This window comes from Lepidochelys kempii, chromosome 3 (genome assembly GCF_965140265.1).
Source record: "Lepidochelys kempii isolate rLepKem1 chromosome 3, rLepKem1.hap2, whole genome shotgun sequence".
NCBI classification, from domain to species: Eukaryota; Metazoa; Chordata; order Testudines; family Cheloniidae; genus Lepidochelys; species Lepidochelys kempii.
The window spans coordinates 3,495,298-3,514,676 of NC_133258.1; the positions used below are offsets into that span (position 1 = coordinate 3,495,298).

The 19,379-nt window shown below is 58.4% G+C and overlaps 1 protein-coding gene across 2 annotated transcripts in view; it reads right to left on the reverse strand.

Moving 5' to 3' along the window:
- Nucleotides 1-1,019: 1,019 nt before the first annotated feature.
- The window catches only part of OTOF (otoferlin), a 206,664-nt gene continuing 188,304 nt past the window's right edge, over nt 1,020-19,379 (reverse strand). Inside the window, exons 23-35 of one of the 2 annotated variants that reach the window (XM_073335511.1) lie at nt 18,380-18,514; nt 16,511-16,648; nt 11,707-11,834; nt 10,738-10,908; nt 9,948-10,108; nt 9,436-9,578; nt 8,656-8,744; nt 6,942-7,040; nt 4,902-5,143; nt 4,257-4,435; nt 3,320-3,420; nt 2,822-3,025; nt 2,269-2,357 (exon numbers count right to left, since the gene is read on the reverse strand). In XM_073335511.1, the coding sequence (XP_073191612.1) occupies nt 2,845-3,025; nt 3,320-3,420; nt 4,257-4,435; nt 4,902-5,143; nt 6,942-7,040; nt 8,656-8,744; nt 9,436-9,578; nt 9,948-10,108; nt 10,738-10,908; nt 11,707-11,834; nt 16,511-16,648; nt 18,380-18,514 (1,767 nt within the window). In that variant the 3' untranslated portion in view covers nt 2,269-2,357; nt 2,822-2,844. Of the gene's footprint in view, nt 2,358-2,821; nt 3,026-3,319; nt 3,421-4,256; nt 4,436-4,901; nt 5,144-6,941; nt 7,041-8,655; nt 8,745-9,435; nt 9,579-9,947; nt 10,109-10,737; nt 10,909-11,706; nt 11,835-16,510; nt 16,649-18,379; nt 18,515-19,379 lie in introns of both variants that reach the window. The other variant, XM_073335512.1, reaches the window with a different exon arrangement.

Here is a 19,379-nt window from a genome sequence, read left to right on the forward strand (position 1 = left end):
GGGGCGCCCCGGGCTAACGGTGTCAGTCAGATCACCCCCACCCCCATGCTGCAGGACACTGGTACAAAGTGTGGGGGGGTGGGTTACATGCAGGCCGCAGCCTGGGGACCAGGCACATGGGCCTAGTTGGGTCATTAACTGCGTGAGCCCCATGACTTGTGGCTTCCTGCCTAAACAGCCGTCTGTCTCTCGGAGATCCGGGCACTGGGGCGGGGGCACCTTGGACTCACTTGACATGCTACAGCCGCACTTCAGTGTAGACGCTACCTAGGCTGACAGGAGGCAGGAGCCGGTCCCCACAGGTAACCCACTTCCCGGGTGGAAGCCTGCGTGTCTCACCCTAGGGCTGGCTCCACCGGGGTTAGCTCGGCATAAACATCAGTCAGGGCTGGCGTCTTCCCCCCACCCCTGCACGATGGCACTACGGCACCCGGCCGAGTTAGTGGCACCCAGGCCCTAGCCTGCCGCAGTAGGTGGTGGAGACGCAGCCGGGCCCGGTGCTGAGCCAGCTCCAGCCCCCAAGTCCAGCTGGGGCAGGGCCTGCCCAGTGCCCTGCTCCCGAACGGTTCCCATTCAGCGGCAGGGCCAGGGCCCAGTGCCTGCTGCAGGGGCCAGGGTTCAGGGCTGGGTCATGCGCTGCTCACTGACCCCCACTCCCACCAGGTAACCATGGAGCTGCTGTGCTGAAAGGAAGGGGGGGAGTGAGCCCCACCAGCACATTGTGCAGGGGGTCCCCTTTCCCTCTTCCTCTCCCCCCGGTCCATTGAGGCAACCAATCGGCATGGGGAGGGAGCGTGAAGTAGGATCCTGTCTCCCAGGCCTGTCCTGACCACTAGGTCATGCTGCCCCCCCCCCCCCCCCGGTGCACGGTGCAGTTGTGTTGCTGGAATTTGGGGGCCACCCTTCCGCCACCAAGCCTATGCAGTGAGCAGCTAAGCCGCGCTCCAAAGGGCAGCCGGCGCCTTAGGCATGGGCCCTGGGATGCCCCCAGCTCCAGCACCAGGCCCACAACTGGGGTGTTTCAATTTTCTTTCCTCTTTTTTATTGACAGATAAAACACAAACATCATAAAAACAAACGAAAGAGGCTCCCCCCCAACCTTGAAATGGCCCCTGGGCCGGCTGCTCTCATCCCAGCAGCGAGCTGGCTCAGCCCCAGGACCAGAAATCAGTGAACACCAGACGCACGCGTTCTCGTGCCCAGGTGGGAAGGGCTGAGGGGGCCGGGGGGAAGGGGGGGGGAATAGCTGTAACACATCAGGCCAAGCGTTAGCAGGGCTTGGGGCCAGCAGGGCCCCTCCCAGGATCCCCTGCGGCGACAGGTCCCGCTGCGGTTACTGGGCAGCCACGCTAGAACAAGGACCGGCTGGGTGGCCCTCCAGCCAGCACCGACGGGGTTCCCACGCAAGCCGTGCACTGGCCCAAATGGAGCGGCTGAGGGTGGGGGGGCTGGAAAACGGGCCCAGGCTGCGTCCAACCCACCCCCCACGGCGAGGGCAGGCAGCCTGGAGAGCTGGCCGCTCCTCACGACCTGGGCACGTTTCCTCGGCTCTGCTGCTGCTTTCTCCACAGCCTCCGGGGTGAATGTCACCCCCACGGGGGGGGGCAGGACGGCCAGGGCCTTGGCCATGGGCAGCCTCAGAGCCCGCCTGGGCAGGTGAGGGGCTCTGCCCCTCCGGAGCAGAGGGGGCTGCTTTTCTGGAGAGTCCCATGGCTCCCCTCCTCAGGCTGTGACCACTCGGTGTTCAACGGCCCCGTTCTCCCTGGCACCGGCGCCCCAGGGTGGCTGCGGCCGAGCAGGAAGGAGGGTGTGGAACAAACCAGAGCCGCACGTCCCCCCCTCCTTGCCAGGCCAGCCGTGATCGTGGGAGGGTGCGACTGGCCTCCTGGGGCTCTGGGAGCCAGAGCCGGGGCAGGGCTAAGAGGCTCTTCGCTGTGGGAGGTGGAAGCCGAGCTTCGCCGACGCTTCGCCCAGGGAAAGCGCGAAGGGAGCCCGGTGCCCCAGGCCCAACTCTTCCTGCCCCCGGCCTCAGGCGAGACAGACCCCAGAGGGAGCCGCGCAGGCGAACACGCAAGCAAGGCGGAGCCGCGGGCGTCCCCCTGACCCAGTCCCGGCGCCGCCCCAGCTGGGCCGCTGCGCGTGGCGAGCGGGTGCCTGGCCCCGGGCCCGGGCAGCCTTAGGCCCCCAGCAGCTTCTTGACCATGTAGCCGGGCATGGAGTAGAGGAAAAGTCCCACCATGATGAGGAGCAGCAGCGCCAGCATGATCTTAATGATGAGCCACTTGTAGCGGGTGCAGATCAGGTACTTGACGGACTTGAGCGGGTTGAGGAACCAGATGAAGGAGGTGTCGGGGCGGCTGGCCAACGGGCAGCGGCAGCAGGAGGCAGGGGATGGGACGGGGAGGAAGAGACGCACGGCCCGGGTTAGCAGCGTTAGACCCAGCCAGGCCCCTGGGTAGGGGAAGGGCCTTCTGCCCACGCCACCGCCAGGTCTTTGCGCCTCTGCCTGCCGCCCCCTGCAAGTTCCCGCCTCCCTCGGCTATGCCCCACGGCTCAGCGGCTCGAAAGTGGTTCCCAATTCCCCACTGTGCCCGCCGTGCCTTAGCCCAGCTGCTCATCCGCCCCGGGAGACCCAGCTGGCCTCCTGCTGGCCGGTCTCCAACGAGTCGCATCTGTTCCCTGCCCCTCCTGGGACTGGCCAGGGCCCCTGGTAGCCCGACTATGCCCCACCTTAGTCCCCTCCCACGCACCCGGCGCCTCACGGGCCCCTCCAGTGTTCTCAGCCAGCAAACATGCCCCGGGTGTTCGGGGCAGGAAGTACCATGAATAAAGGGGATGGTGCCCTCAGGCCCCCAGAAGCTTCTTGACCAGGTAGCCCGGCATGGAGTAGAGGAAGAGGCCGACCAGGAGGAGCGCGAGGAGGAGGAGGAGGAGTTTCAGGAGGAGCCAGCGGTACGTGTGCCAGATGAAGTAACGGATGGACTTCAGGGGGTTCAGGAACCAGATGAAGCTGGTGTCGGGGCGGCTGGGGGGGTGCAGGGGGGCGGCCGGAGTGATGGGGAGGAGGTGAAGAAAGGCAGGAAAGAAAGGTTGACAGACAGACACAGAGAACTGGACGTGTATGGGGGGAAAACAGCCTGTATCATGGGGTGTCCCCACCACCTCCATGCCCTGTAGCGTCCGATCCACGCACCTAACCCCCCTCTCCACCCAGCCTTCATCCCCACAGCCCGCCCCACATCCTCAGCCTCACCCTACCCCCCCACCAGGACCCTGCAGGCTCAGGCGTGACATTTGCCGGTCGCCCCTCGTCACTTACTTGGGTTTCTCCAGAGGGTCGGGCTCGTTGCGGGCCAGCCCCGCGGGGGATTTCTCGGCCTCCTCCGCTGTCAGCAGGTGCAGCTCGGCCTCCACCTTGCCCTGGGGGAAGCACAGAGTCTCTGGACGGCCCTGGCTGAGAACTCCCCTGGGGCTGGGGACCATCCCACAGCCTGGGCTGGCGTCCTGGGGCCTACAGCTGGAACGGTGCAGAATCCTCCCAGCAGAGCCGCCCCCAGGGCACATCATCTGAGCTGCTGGGGGTGACCGTAACCCCCCCACGCTGAGAAACAGGCTCACCGCTCCCAGGACCTACCAGGGCCAGAGAACAGAGCCAGGGGCGTGCCCAGGGCCAGGCCGTGGGGCTCGGGCTCCCTTTGGCTCGGTCAGATCTCTCTCAGCTCCCCCTGGCTCTGCGCCTCCTGGCTACAGCTGGGATCGGCAGCGTCTGAGCGGCTGCCCCGCCTGCACCTGACACCCGGCTGGGCAGAGCGCCCAGCCCCGAGAGCCGCACAGCGCAAAGACGGAGCCAAACTGCTCCAGCCCCGGAGAGCCCAACCTCCGACGGGAAAGAGTCACCCAGCGCTTCTGCCCTGCAGTCCCCCGCTGGCCTGGTCCCGGGCTCCCCGCCCCCGGCTCCGCCGGCACCCCCCAGTCCCGACCCGCAGCCCCCCCCGCTGGCCTGGTCCCGGGCTCCCCGCCCCTGGCTCCGCCGGCGCCCCCCAGTCCCGACCCGCAGCCCCCCCCGCTGGCCTGGTCCCGGGCTCCCCGCCCCTGGCTCCGCCGGTGCCCCCCAGTCCCGACCCGCAGCCCCCCGCGCTGGCCTGGTCCCGGGCTCCCTGCCCCCAGCCCTGCCAGTGCCCGTCCTCGTCGTGAGTGATGCCAGGCCCACACTGCGGTGCTGCATTCAGCAGTGACCCGCTGCCCGGCATCCTCACCGTGAGCTCCAGCTCGTCGTTCTCATTCCTGGCCACGAAGGGCCACCAGCCCTTCACCCTCTTCTGCTTGAAGATGGAGACCAGGGGCAGGTCGCCCTCGTTCGTCACCATGTCCATGCTGCACTGCTTGGCCGTCTTGGCGCCACGTGGGAAGCGGTTCAGGTCCAGCTCGATGGCCCCTGCCGGGGAGAAAGATCAGCAGCCTTCCCAGCCCGCCGGCACTGCCGTTGGGTGCACGGCGCTGGGGCGGGGGGGCGGCTGCAGCTCCAGGGCCAACACCCAGAGCCTCATGGGACGTGCCAGGGGAGCTTGAGCCAGCTGGTCCCTTGGACCTCATCCCCTGCTCTCCATCTCCTCTGAGCTCCTGGGGGTCTCCCCTGCCCTGATAGATCAGCATCTCCTTTAGTGGCTTCTTCTCCCTCCCTGACCCACCAGGTTCTTGCCTGGGGCTTCCCCCCTTCTCTCTATCCTCTCCCGCCAGCCTCGCCTGCCCGGCCGTGGACAGCGCAGAGTGGATCCCCAGATGGCGGCCTGGCGCTGCACGGCTGGGTGGCTCTCCCTGCCCCACCACAGCCTCGTGCCCAGGCCTGGCAGCGCGTCACCCCTCCCCCCCCAACGTGGGGCCGGACCCCCTTCACTGCACACCGAGGAAGTCGTCAGCCGAGAAGTGGTCGGCGTCCCAGACTTGCAGGGTGAGGCGGGCCGGGATCTTGTACTCAGTCTCATCCCAGGAGAACATGGACTCCTTCTTGGAGATGACAATCTTCTCCTCCGCCATCAGGTAGTCGAAGGGGAAGACGTAGCGCCAGTTGAAGTTGCCCTCGCCAGTGAGTGAGTGGTAATGCACGTCCGTGTCCTGCTTGTCCTCTTGCTGGCCCTTCAGCCACCTGCAGGGACCAGACCGTTGGGCAAGGGGATGGGGCTGGTCACGGGGAGCAACGGGACAACAGACACACACACACACCCCGTGCCAAGGAGCTGCTGAGACAGCACCTTGGCTGCGGCCCGCGGCCCAGGGAGACAAAACAGGGGAGCAACGACCGCAGCAATGGGCTGGAGGACCCGACAAAGGGGGCAGATGGCATGGAGCTCAGCAGGTGAGCACTAAGGGCAGGGACCCAATGACTCTCTGGAAGGGCCAGCAGGGTCCACAAGCCCAGGAGAACCCGGGTGGTCCAAGGGGACCGGACGAGGAGGAGGGGGAATGGGATTGAGGAAGGGAACATGTAAGCTGGGGACCAGTGATTGTCTCCTGGTGGGCAGATGTGCGGGGCTGTGCAGCATTCCTAGAGAAGGGGGGGCGCCTACGTGGCTTGCAGCCAGGGCAGAGAAGGACACGTCCATGCGTGCGTGAGCGTGTCTCTGTTCCTCCAGCAGCACGGCCAACAAACAGACTCAGCAGCGAGCTGGGACCTGCCGACAGCCCGGCCCTGGGGGACACTGGTGCAACCATCGGCTACGCTGTCCCCACACACTGCGTCTGTGCACCTCTGCCCCCACGGAGAGGAGACCCCCTGGGGTATGGGACGATGTCACTCTGCCTGCAGGGACTCTCTGAGGAGCCGCAGGTTATCGTTAGCAACTCTTGCTTCAGGGGACTGCCCGTTTGGCACAGAGGGGCACCAGGTGGCTGTGGGCAGGGCGGGTTTGCAGATTCATAGAGCCCAAGGAACCACTGTGATACTCTCATCTGACCGCCTGGATAACACAGGCCAGGGCACGTCCCGAGAAGCCTACCTGCAGCATCTCCTTTAGAAAAACATCCAACCTTGACTTAAAAATTGCCAGGGAGCAGGGAGTGCCCACACTGAGCGCAGGGAGTGCCCACGGAGTGGCCGAGACCAGCGAGAGCAGCTCTCAGCAGCTGCTCACTGTGTAATGGCAGCTGCTCTAACTGGGCGCCAGACGCAGAACTAACCGGCCACCGAAATCGTCAGGCATCCCACCGGCAACTAACGGTGCCTCATCGGGCCCCAGAAGGGGAATGAACGCGGTGTTGCCACAGACACTAGCCGGGCACCAGAGTCGTCCGGGTTCCGTGCTGGCACCAGGCCAGCGTGGGGAGTCGCACGAACAGGCCCTGGAAGCAGAATTCACCCCCGGCTGCAGGGACGGGTCACGACAAGGAACCCAGCGGAGTCTGGAACTGGAGTTAATTCGGTGCTGGAGCTCAAGCTGAGTGGGCTTGGGAGGAGCCAGGGGCCAGACCTGGCTGAGCCCCCCCAGATCCTCAGGCTGTGGGTTTGGGTGGGGTCTCCCGCGGGGCAGCGATGAACACCTGGGACACTCGGGACACATCGTGTCCCTCTGCACAGCCCGCAGGGGAGGGGGCCGGGCGGCAAGATGTTGGCCGTTACCCCCGGACATAGATGTCAGACATCTTCTCTCCTGCCATGAAAGCATCATCCTCCAGCAGCACCTTGTCGGTGTTCCAGATCACCGCCCGCAGCTCATAGCTAGGCGGCCGGCAGGGCGGGACACAGGGACAGACCACACCAGGCGCGGAGCAGACACGGCAAAGGGGTTGGGGGGGGGACACAGACAGAGGCAAAACAAAGAAGCAGAATGTCTGTTATTCACCCCCGCAGCCCCCCAGACCAAGCGCCAGCGGGATCCCGGAGCGGGGCGGCAGCTCCGCGAGATGCTCACGTGCACGGAGGAGCCGGCTCGCCGCGCTGTACCTACCCCCTGACAAAAATGTCACTGGATTTCTCCCCAGTGAAGAAATCATCGTCCTCCAGGATTACCTCATCTGTGTTCCACACTATCACTCTAAGCTCATATCTGGCAGGGAGGAAGGGAGACAAGGAGGTGAGACGAGGCCGGCGGGGAAATCCGGGGCAGAACGGCACAGACCCGGTGGGGCGCTGGGATCGGCTCCCCGGGACAAGACCCCTCTCCTGGGGGGAGCCACGGTGCAGGCCCAAGAGCAGGGCTCAGCCGTGAGTTTCGTGGCAGCCCAGTCCTGGGCCTCCCGGCTGTTTCAGACCAGAAGGAACCATTAGGATCAGCTAGTCTGACGTCCTGCCGATCGCCGGCCGGGGGACCTGGGCAGGCAGCCCACTCCTGGGCTTGGGCAGCTTGCTCCCAGCTCTGGGGCTGGTGCAGGGCAGCCTGTTGCTGCATCAGCTGCTGGCACCTGGGCCCACAAAATTCACCTCCACATGATTCAGCTGAAGTCCCTGGGGTTGCACCAGGGCCCAATGGGAGCTGAATTTCCCCTCCATGCTCAAACCAGCAGCCCAGATGTTCCAGCAGAGCCCTGCCACCTGGCCCAGCTGGGGTCTGGGGAGCTGGGAGGAGACAGAGCCCATGGGCTGTGGGTTTCATACCTAGGGAGCCCCCACTCCTGTAGGCTCATTCAGGCAGGGGCCCATCCAAAGCCCCTAGCATGCTGCTGAGTAACATAATAATTAATACAGTTTAGGGCTCCAGCAGGTGTGACCTGGGGTGGCTCCTTGCAATGGTTCCCAGCCAGGGATGCTGACCCACACCAGCTGATGATAATACACATCACACCCGGGGCTGCAATGCCCCCGGGGCTGCAGCCTCGTTGCTGATGGACGGGGGCTCGCGGGGTTGTTAAAACGCTGGTCTGGCTCGATCTGCAGTCTCTGTCTCACGTGCAGGCCGGGCACATTCACACCCACACGCGTGCACAAAGAAGGTGGGGGCTTTGCTGGGTGTTTCACATCACTCAGGTCTGGCCCTGGCCACAAGTCGCGATCGGGAACAGACGGCAGGGCCCCGGCTCAGCTTTCCCGGCGGCAGGCAGGCGGAAGGCGCTTTGGGGCTGGAAGCTGTTGAACGCCTTCCCTGCCCCTGCCACGGTGAAAAGGGCCCAGCGCTGGTTCACAGGGTGCTGCTGATCACCGGTTCCTCCATCGCCCTCCCTGCCCAGCCGCTCTGTCCCCCCTCCCGCAGCTGGATCACGCCCTGGTCCTTAGCTCTCCTGCTCCCTTGGTAGACCCAGCACAGGGCCAGGAGAAGGAGCCTCATTGATTTCACTGGGCTTCGGATCAGGCCCTTATCTCTCTGGCTGTGGAAGCTCAAGGCCCTGCAGGTGCTAACTCTGCCTCGGTGCCCGGCTGGGGCCCCGCGCACCACCTCTCTGTGAGCAGATGGTGGGAGCAGGAGATGGAGGACATCACACCCTAACTCCCAGCCACCTCCCAAATCCAGGGACCAGGAGCATGGGCTGGAGGGATCGCTCTTTGCGGGGCAGGGGAGGGAAAGAAAGACAGGTCCATCCAGCTGAGGGTTTCCTATAGCTCTCAGCCCAAACGAGGAGCTGGTTAGGAGCCCCAAGGCGGGCCCTGCAGCCCTCCCATTAGCAGCAGCATGAGGGGTGACCGACGTGGGGCCTGGGCTGGTCCCAGGCTACCCCCAGGTTCGTTACCTCTTTGGCTTCCTGGGAGAGATATCGATGGCAGGGCCAGGTGCCGGCATATCCATGGGGAACATGTCCACCCACATCTCCAGCCGGCCCTGCAATGTGGGGAAGACCCAGTTAGCTCCCTCTGCTGTCTCCTCTCCTCCCTTTACGGGGTTCCTTCCCCTCCCGCCTGGCAGTCACCAGCCTGAAGGTGACAGTCGCATGGAGACAAGGCCGTGACAGGCCGTGTTTGCAGACAACTTTGCCAGCTTGGGGGCTCAGCTGCAGCTCCATCCCCCCACAGAGTGTCTCCTACCCGTGGAGCAGATGAGAGGCAATAGACGAGGTACCGAGGGGACATGGGGAGGGAGGGGCGTGGCCACAGGATGGGGATGTAGGGTGGAGATGGAGGGGAAACAAGCGCACGAGGGTAGAGAACAGGGTCCGGGGATGAGGAAGGGAGCCAGAGCCCTACAGTGGTGGGCTTGGGGAACACAAGGGAAAGGGGCCTTGGGGAGGTATGGAAAGAGGGGGGAGCTAATCAGACAGGCAGAGATCATTGCTGTTATTGCTCCCCCCGGGGTGATGTTTTGGGGGAAGGGGCTCCCCATGCAGGATTCTCCAGCTGTGGGGACGGGATGGGGCTCGTTCGCTTGGCCTTGGATCTGCCTTGCACATGGGAACCCATGAGGCTCCGCAGGGCTGGCGTTCCCCGAGGGCCAGACAGGGTGCTGCGTTCACCTCTCTGTCCCGCCCCCCCGGCGCCGAGCCGGTGACCCCCGATGCCAGGAGAGCGGGCGGTACCTGCTCGATGCCGGGCTTGTCGGGATTCAGCAGCGGCCGCGTCTCCACGTGCTCCGGGACGAGCTTGCAGCCCACCCGGGGGATCTCCTCCCAGTGGCGCAGGACCGCCAGGGCCAGGTGCTCGTCCGTCTGCTTCTTCTGACCTGCGTGCGGAAAGCCAGCTCTGAGCCGGGCCGGCTGGGCCAAGGTAAAGCAGCCGGGCCACGCTGTCCGCGGCCAGCCTGAGGCAGGAGAATGCCCACCCCCCGACGGGTAGGGGCATGGAGCATGGGCTGTCTCACCTCTTGGGCGTGGCCAGGCCCCTCCCAGTACTCCCAGCCCAGGCCGACCCCCAGCCTCCGTCTCCCCAATGCAAAGCAGGTGCTTGATTTTCTGGCACGCTCCTTGCCTGACCTGGGGTGCGTGTGTGCTCATAGCAGCGGAGGCATATGCAGGTGCCTGCCAGGACGATGCAGCCGTCCGACCCACCCCTCCAACCCAGCTGGGGGAGTGCCGCGCCCCGGTCCCATTACCGTTTTCATCCTCCATCTCCCTGGGGCCGGTGAAGACCCGGTTGGCGACTTTCACCCGCCCTGGAGGTCCGTAGTGGGGCCCGTCCACCTTGCCCTCTTTGCACAGCTTGGAGAGGATCTGCGTGGGCTTCCCGGGGTCCCGCCACATGTTGTAGCCGTGGCTGTGAACAAAGGGCTGGGGTCAGGGAGAGCCGCTGCGGATCCAACCCCTTCCATCTTGCCCAGGGAGAAGGGGCCTGTCCCGCTCCTCCGGGGCTGGGAGGAAGGCAGAATCGCACCAGCTGAAGCCAGGAATCATATGGGAAGGGACAGTGTAGACCAATGTCCCCCGCTCTCCCAGCCCTGAGCTCCCCACACATGGATCTGCCAACGCCCCTCAATCCTGAACTGTAGCCCCTTGTGGTCCCTGCCCTGGGCTTCTCATACACAGCTCTGCCGGTGCCCCCCAGTCCCGACCCACAGCCCCCTGCTGCCCCAGTCCTGGGCTTCCCCACCAAGCTCTGCCAATGCCCCTCAGTCCTGGCCTTACGTGTCCCCTCTTTGGGCACCTATGCACCCTCTGCTGATGCCCCTGAGTCCTGCCCTGCATTCCTGCTATTCCATGTGGGGTGCCCCATACAGGAGCAGCCAGGGCCAGGGGGTAAGTAGCACACAGCGTGTTTCCACCTGCCCTGCTGGGCTGCGGGGGTGGGTATAGGCCCGGGGCTGTCTGTCTGCCTGGGGACAGTTTCATTCCCACGCAGTCGGGGCAGTGGGGTGGCAGGGCCCGAGGCGGGAGGAGTTTCCATACGTGGAGTAGATCTGTGAGATGCCGCAGGTAGCCCGGTGCTTGCTGTAATACCGATTCTCCAGGTCGATCTTGGTCTCCCCGATCAGGTCATCAGAGCCCACCAGGTCCCAGTCGTACACGGCCACCGTCAGCATGGACTCCACGGGGAAGGTGGCCTCAATGTCGAACGACCTGGGGAACGGGGAGGAGAGAGAACGAAAGAGCATTTACCCCTGGGCCTCGGTGCAGGCCCCCCCCTTGCCAAAAGTCCTGGCTTGCCTCGCAGCCAGCTCTGCCCCAAGGCTCTGCCCCGCACTCCACCCCGAGGCCCCGCCCCAGCTCCGCCCACAGTCTGCCCTGAGGCCCCGCCCCCACTGTGCCTGCACTCCACCCTGAGGCCCCGCCCCAGCTCCGCCCCCATTCTGCCCTGAGGCCCCGCCCCCATTCTGCCCTGCCCCCGCCCCTGCTCAGCCTCTTCCCCCCAAGGCCCCACCCACCACTCGCTTGGGGAGGGGGCAGAGAGGAGTGAGCAGTGGGTTCGGGGGAAGGGTGGAGTGGAGTGAGCAGGGGGCAAGGCACGGAGGGGGGCGGAGAGGAGCAATCAGTGAGCAGAGAGAGGAGTGAGCAGGGGGGCGAGGCGGGGAGGAGAGGAGCGAGCCGGGGGGGGCCAGGTGGAGAGGGGGCGGAGAGGCTGAGTGGGGGCGGGGACACAGTCCGGGCACTGGTGCCCCTTCTGAGTGTGGGCCTGGTGTCACTGGCACTATTGTAAACCCGGCGTGGACAAAATGGAGACAGGGAGCCTGCCTTTGTCCCGCTGCTCTGTGGGGGATGGGCCAGTGCCTAGAGCCCTGGGCTAGCGCTCAGGAGCCCTGGGCTCTCTTCCTGACCCTGCTTGCCTTCTTCAGGCTCCCACTATGCGGCTGAACTAGCCCTCGCCCGGCGGTCTCAGCTGTGGCCACTAGTCGCTACAGTAACACCGCAGCGCCTTACTTCCCAAAGATGGGGTTCAGCTGCTTGGAGATGTAGTTCTCCTTGTCTTTGATGTCTGTCTTGCCCAGCTTGATGGCGATATAGGGATCCGCTTTCCCGTTGATGTCGGCTGGGTGCAGGTCGGTGGCCTGTGAGGAAGACATGAGACACACCGTGTCCCCTGGGGGTTTCCCTGGCCACACGTGGCCCACACCAGCCACGCGTTCGCTTTCTGCAGCGTGGCTGCAAGGCTCTTGCTGTTCAAACCTCCCCTCCCTCCATTTCCTCCAAGAGAAAACTGACAAACTGCAACTTCACTTCCCTCCGCCCCTCGGAAGAACGTAACTGGGTCAGCCCAATGGTCCATCTAGCCCAGTATTCTCCCTCTGGTCGTCAGAGGCTAGGGACACCCAGAGCATGGGGTTGCATCCCCGACCATCTTGGCTAATATCCATTGGACCGGTCCTCCGGGAACTGATCTAATTCTTAGAATCATAGGGCATAGGGTTAGAAGGGACCGCAAGGGTCACCTAGTCTATCCCCCCACCAAGAGGCAGGATTTGTTGTGTCTAAACCATCTTTTTTGAACCCAGTGATACTTTTGGCCTTCACAACATCCCTTGGCAATGAGTTCCACAGGCCGACTGTGTGCTGTGTGAAGAAATACTTCCTTCTGTTTGGTTTAAATCTGCTGCCTATTCATTTCATTGGTTGATTCCAGGGTTCTCCTACAACTCTCGCAGCCTCCTCCCAGCATAGGTGCAGAAGTTTCTCATCCACTCTCCTCCTATAACACCTCCACTTGCCCCTGTGAGCCCATCCCAGCTCATCTCCTGAGCTCCCTCACGCCCAGCCTCATCCCCACCCTCCTCTTCTTCATAACCTCTTGCTCTCTTCTGGCTCTTTCCCCTCACAATACGACCACGCTCTCTTCGATTTGTAGATCCCAAGGGCAGAAGGGACCGAAGTGATCATCTAGTCTGACCTCCTGAATAGCACAGACCTTCCCCCAAACAATTCCTGTTTGAACTAGAGCAGAACTTTACGCAAAACAGCCAGTCTTGATTTTAAAATGTTCAGTGATGGCAAATCCACCACAGCCCTTGGGAAATTGTTCCAATGGTTAATTATCCACTGTGTTAAAAATGTACATCTTATTTCCAGTCCGAATTTGTTTAGCTTCAACTTCCAGCCCTGGAATAGTGTTAGACCTTTCTCTGCTAGACTGAAGAGCCCATTGTCAGATATTTGTTCCCCGAGGATTAAGCTCTTTGAGTCTATCACTGTAGGGCAGGTTTCTAATCCTTTAATCATTCTCATGGCTCTTCTCTGAACCCTCTCTAATCTATCAACATCCTTCTTGAACTTTGGGCACAGACCCGGACACAGGATTCCAGCAGCGGTCACACCAGGGCCACATACAGAGGTAAAAGAACCTCTTTAATCCTACTTGAGATTCCCTGTTTATACATCCCAGGATCACATTAGCTCTTCTGGCCCCTGTGTCACACTGGGAGCTCAGCTTCAGCTGATTTGATTCCCCCTTCCCCAAATCTTTTTCCGAGTTTCTGCTTTCATCCTGTAAGTACAGCCTCATTCTTTGTTTCTAGATGGATACATTTACATTTAGCCGTATTAAAACACATTGTTTGTTTGTGCCCATCTTACCAAGCGATCCAGAGCAGAACAGACCTGTCCTCGTCATCATTTACAGATGTATACAGAGATACTATGTAAGGAATTTGAATATATACTGGAAATATGTTTTAAAGTCTGCATCAAGGTATTAGTCACCAGCAAAGATGAAGAACAGGTTTTGCATAAGACACGGACTAAGAAATGTGTATTTCTTTGTTGGGATGTAAACGAAGTAGCATAATCTAACACAACGGATGCTCATTTTACATACAAAGTCAAATTTTAACGAAGAGATGTGAGGTCAACAGGGAAAGCAGCACACAGGCAAAACATGTCACAGGTGGTTATCCTGTCTGTGAGGAAAGACAATGAAATTTGGGGGTACACTGAGGAGGCAAAGAAGACCCGCACCCTCATCCTGCACCTAGGAAGGAAACAGACAGTGTGTTTACATTCATGAAAAACGGATCTCAGCCAACCTTGGCTGCAGGGGACTTTGGGTTAGAGAAACTTCTTTAGACAGGAGGTTAAGCTGGTAGTTTAGTCTCTAGAAAGTGTGTTGTGCTTTTGTTTGCTATGTAACTCTTTGTTTCCAATATCCTCCCTCACCGTCTCCCAAATCTCTAGTCTTTGGTAATAAATTTATTCTTGTATCACTATCAATATATCTCAGAGAGGTGGTGTTCAGCAGCGTGCTGGCTGAGCTGAATCTTTCAAGCTGTCCTGTCCTGTTCCTTTGGGGATGGCAGCCCTGCTAATTCTGTGAGTGGTCAGTGGAGAGGGTGCTGGACTTGACAGGGGACGCTCAGAGCGGGCCAGGGGTTGGCATGTGCACAGAGACAGTGAGAGCTGCAGAGGCCTGGAGAGCAGGGCTTGTGTTGCCAGCGGCTGGTGGATTCAGGGAGCTGATTCACAGACAAGGCTGCCTCATGTTTACAGGCAGGTGGTGGTGAGGGGCCCCACAACCGTGGGCACTGTCACATGGGGACCCTACTAGACACACACCCGCTCCATGATGTGGACAAATTGGAGAGAGTCCAGCAGAGGGAAACGAAAATGATTAGGAGGCTGGGGCACATGACTTACGAGGAGAGGCTGAGGGAACTGGGCTCATTTAGTCTGCAAAAGAGAAGAGTGTGGGGGGATTTGATAGCAGCCTTCAGTACCTGAAGGGGGTTCCAAAGAGGATGGCTCTTAGCTGTTCTCAATGGTGGCAGATGACAGAACAAGGAGCAATGATCTCAAGTTGCAGTGCAGGTGGTCTAGGTTGGATATTAGGACACACTATTTCACGAGGAGGGTGGTGAAGCACTGGAATGGGTTCCCTAGGGAGGGGGTGGAATTTCCATCCATAGAGTTTTTTAAGGCCCGTCTTGACATAGCCCTGGATGGGATGATTTAGTTGGGGTTGGTCCTGCTTTGATCAGGGGGTTGGACTAGACGACCTCCTGAGGTCTCTTCCAACCCTAGTCTTCTATGATTCTATGATCTATATTCCATAAAACCATGGTGATTGGCATTAATTACATTATCCTCCTTTAGTTCTTTATTAATCAAGTCCCAGATCCAGCTGTTCCATTATCTTGCCTGGGATCAATGTCAGGCTGACTGGCCTATAACTACGTAGGTCATCCCATTTACTCTTTTAAAAAATTGGTACATTAGCTTTCTTCAAGTCTTCTGGAACTTCCCCAGTGCTCCAAGACTTATTGAAAATCAACTCAAATGGCCCAACGCATTCCTCAGCCAACTCTTTTAAAACTCTTGGAGTTAAGTTATTTAGACCTGCAGTTTAAAAATGTCTAACTTTAGTAGCTGCTCTTTAACATCCTCCAGAGATACTAGTGGAATGGAAAGAGTATTATATGATATGACTACACCATCTGTTTTTTTCCCAAATACAGAACAGAAATATTTATGGAAAACGTATGCCTTTTCTGCATTATTAGTGATAATTCTTCCTTTTAAATCTAGTAATGGACCTGTACCATTGTTGGAATTCTTTTTGTTCCTAATATACTTTAAAAACTCCTTGTTGTTCTTCTTAACTCTGCTGGCCATAGATTTCTCTTTGTGTCCCTTTGCTTCCCTTATCAATTATCTACAGTTACAATTTATATTCATTACTATCAACTTACCATTTTTTCCATTTGTTATAGCTGTCTTCACTTACCCTGTAACTAGGTTGGTTTTTTAACCAGTACAGACTTCTTCATTGACTGTGAAATTACAGCTTTTTGGGTATCTAGTAAAGTGTTCTTAAACAATTCCCAATTAACATTCACATTTTTCTGATTAAATTCTTCCTCCCCACTGATTTGGCTCATGCTTTTTTTCAGTGTTGTGAAACTGGTCCTTTCAAAGCATCAAGCATATATATCCCTGGTTTGGACTTTATTCTATTTGCACATTAAAACTATGATCAAGAATGATCACTTGTACCTACCCTTCCATTAATTTTGAGTTCTATGGTCAGTGCCTCTTTATCTGTTAGGATAAGGTCTAATACAGAATTCCCCCATGTTGGTGAAAATGCTTTTTGAGTTAGGAAACTGTCATCTAGGCTATTACGAAATTCCAAGGATTGTTTTAGCACTGGCAGCATGACACTTCCAGCATGTGTCACTGAAATAGAAGTGCCCTGGGACCACACAACCACACAGCTTTTTTACCTACACTTTAGAGCAGCGGTTCTCAACCCGCGGCCTGAGGGCTGCATGCGGCCCCATTACCACACAGCTGCGGCCTAGCTCAGCTGCATGTCAAAGGCCACGGGCCCCGGCTTCCTGGCTGCCCTGCCGTGTGGTCCCTGCCCCGCGCCCCACACCCCGCTCTTCACTCCTGGTCCCACTCTGGGGGGGGGGAGTCGTCTCTGGGCGGAGGGTGCTGAACAAAGGGGTTTGTGGGGGGCACTGTGGGTCTCAACCTGCGGCCCAGTTAACACTTTGTGGGCTGCATATGTACCCCACAATGATAAATAGGTTAAGATTGATCCTTAAGCGTTCAATATCATCTTCATACATGCTGGCAGTGACTTGGAAACAGGGAATACCATTTTTGACACAGAGCGTCCCTCCTCCTCCCCTCTTGCCCACTCGCTCCTCCTTTGAATAGGTTAAAACCATTGATTTTAACACATCCATGGACTGGACCATGCAGCCCACGCTGTCCGGCAGGTTACACTCACCCTCACGATGTACACGCGGACCAGCACATTGATGGGGTCATTGTTTGGAATCCCCTGGAACATGCCGAAGTTGGGGTCGTATCCTGCCTCCTTGGTGATGTCGTCGGGAAGCGGCACTTTGTAAACACACATGGAACCCTGATGCAAGGAAAAACACATCCCAAGTGGGATTCAGCCTGAGGACCAAGCACCCCTCTGGGCCACATTCTGATCGCCCTTATCCCAGGGTGAACCCAGAGCCACGGCGCCCTCAGCTCCAGACGTCACACCGCTGAGTTAAGCTGAGGTGGGTTCAGAGAACAAATGAGAAAATAGCATCAAGGATGGTGAGTCCTGTGAAAACAGTCCACAGTCTGATTGGCCGGGGGTGAGGGCCGCGGGAATGGCCGATACACTGAACCACTGAAAATCCGGCCAATAGCCTGCCTCTAGCTATGACGGTGACAAGGTAGGTCAAATTTTGAAGCTTCACCGAACTTGCAAGTATCCCTGTTTTATTGAATCGGAATGAGGAAAACGAAATCCAAGTGAATGAAGTCTGCAGGATGGCTGAACTGTCTAAGGCTGTCTCTTCCGTTGACCTAGCTGCGTTTATTCTGGGGGTTAGGTTGGCATAGCAATGTAGGTCAGGGTGTGGTTTTTTCACACCCTTGAACAAGGTAGCTATGTCGACATAACTTTTAAGTGTAAGCCGAGTCTCAGCATCTGCAGGTGAAAGCGCCAATTGAGAACTCCATGAAACCTAAAGCAATGGAAGGAGAGGAGAACATCTACTGATGGGCCAGAGAATCCAGGAGACACCACAGGATCTGCTGCTTTCCATGTCCCTGAACTTACAATATGAGACAGGGTGGGCAACTGCCGGCCAGTTTCTTCTGATGGAAGTTCATGGCAGTAATTATGAAAATTGCCACTGGAACTGGTTGGAAAACGTTTGTGGAAATCGTTTTCCATCAGAAATGTCTCGTTTGAATATTTGCAGAACAAAATAGTTCAAAAAAGTTTTGATGTTCTTGTATCAAAATTGAGTTTGATTTGAAAAAAAAAATGTAAAAGGGCCAATATCAAAATGAAACATTTTGAACACATCAGATCAAAACATTTCCATTGGCCAGACACACACTTTTTGTCAGAACTTTGGTTTGCAATAAAAATTTGTTGTTTCCTCCCAACTGGGGATGAGTTCCTCTCCCCCTCCCCAACAAATCTTACCACTTTTGGCAGGACAGAAAACCCGTTTCCCAACCAACCCTGCTTGTAACGGGCTGTGATTCAATACCCGTGTGAAATACCTTTGTGGGTGGCCAATCTCCTAAACCTTTCCTCGCTCGAGTGAGTCTTGCACAAGCTAATAGCCCCTTTGGTGTCAACAGGGCTACCTGTCTGAGTCGAGAACAGACCAATGGAGGAGTCACAAGTTCCCTTCCCATAATCTGGGAAGCCTGGGGAAGGGAAGGATTTGCTGAGGGATACACTCTGGGTCTGGGCACTGGCTTTATGTGGCCACCAGCTCATGTGGATACTGCAGGAATTAAAGAGACACATCACGGACTGACTGAGGCAGGTTGTGACCAAGGGAGGGTTACCTGAAGGTGGGCAGGGCAGGCTGCGTGTTTCCACCCCTGCACTCTCCAGAAGCAGCTCTGAGCCCAGAATAGTCCTGCTGATACATCCGCTGGAGGTCTCCCATCTGTGTACTGATCTGCCTCAGCCCAGAAGAGCTTACTCGGTCTAACGGGCTCACATGCCAAGGGAGCAGGGTTGAAGGCACCGCAGCCGGGTTCAGTTGGGGTCCCTGTGAATTGATTTCTATTGTATCCGATCCATTTCCCTGCCTGCAGGAGGGTATCCCGGCTGGGCCAGACTCACCTTGAACCTGCCCACTATCCGCTCTTCCTCCGTCGTGGTTTCGTCATTGTCCCCGATCTTCCCCCGGAAGAGGCTGAATGTGTGCAGCCAGTCTTCGAAGCTGTCAAACTCCATTTCTAGTTCTTTGTTGTAGACCTAGGAAGGAGGCGTGGAAAGTCGTGTGGTGCACATTCCCTGTGCCAACAGCCGCAACCCGGATGGGAGCCCAGAGCGCCCTAGGGCAGTGGGCTCCCATGTCCCATTAAATGCCATTGGGGATTGGGCACCTAATGCTAGTAATTCCCAACCAACAGCAACAACATGTGGGATGACTCACTGAGCCACTCCCGAGCTTCCCAGGGAACTGCAAGGCCAGACGTGGCCGCAGAAAGCAGAGAAGGAAAAGCCAGATTACAGCCCAGCTCCTCCCGTAGCCAATGCAGGTCTGCTTCCTGCAGGACCTTTCCCGGGGCTTTATCCAGTCCCTTTGTAACTGGAGCAAGTGATGGAGTTTGTCTCCATTCCCTTGGGAGACTGTGCCGCAGTGTAGCACATCTCACTGCTAGGCATGGCAGAGCCCCGAGAAACAGCCTGTGTTGAAACTAACCTTGGTTCCCCATGACCGCACAAATAACGAGAGAAACGCCAATGGCAATGACCACAGGGCTCTATTCTATTTGGGTTCTTATCTCCTCCTCCCCACATTATCTGAGCCCCTTCCAGTCCTAAGAACATAAGAATGGCCAGACTGGGTCAGACCATGGTCCATCTAGCCAGGTGTCCTCTCTCCAACAGTGGCCTGTACCAGAGCTCCATGGGGAGTGTACAGAACACCATTTATGGAGTGATCCACCCCTGTCTTGTACTTCCAGCTTCAGTCAGAGGTTTAGGGTTGCCCCAAGCTTGGGGTTGCGTCCCTGACGATCTTGGCTAATAGCCATCGATGGACCTGTCCTCCACGAGCTTATCTAGTTCTTTCTTGTGCCCAGTTATACTTTTGGCCTTCACAACATCCCATGAC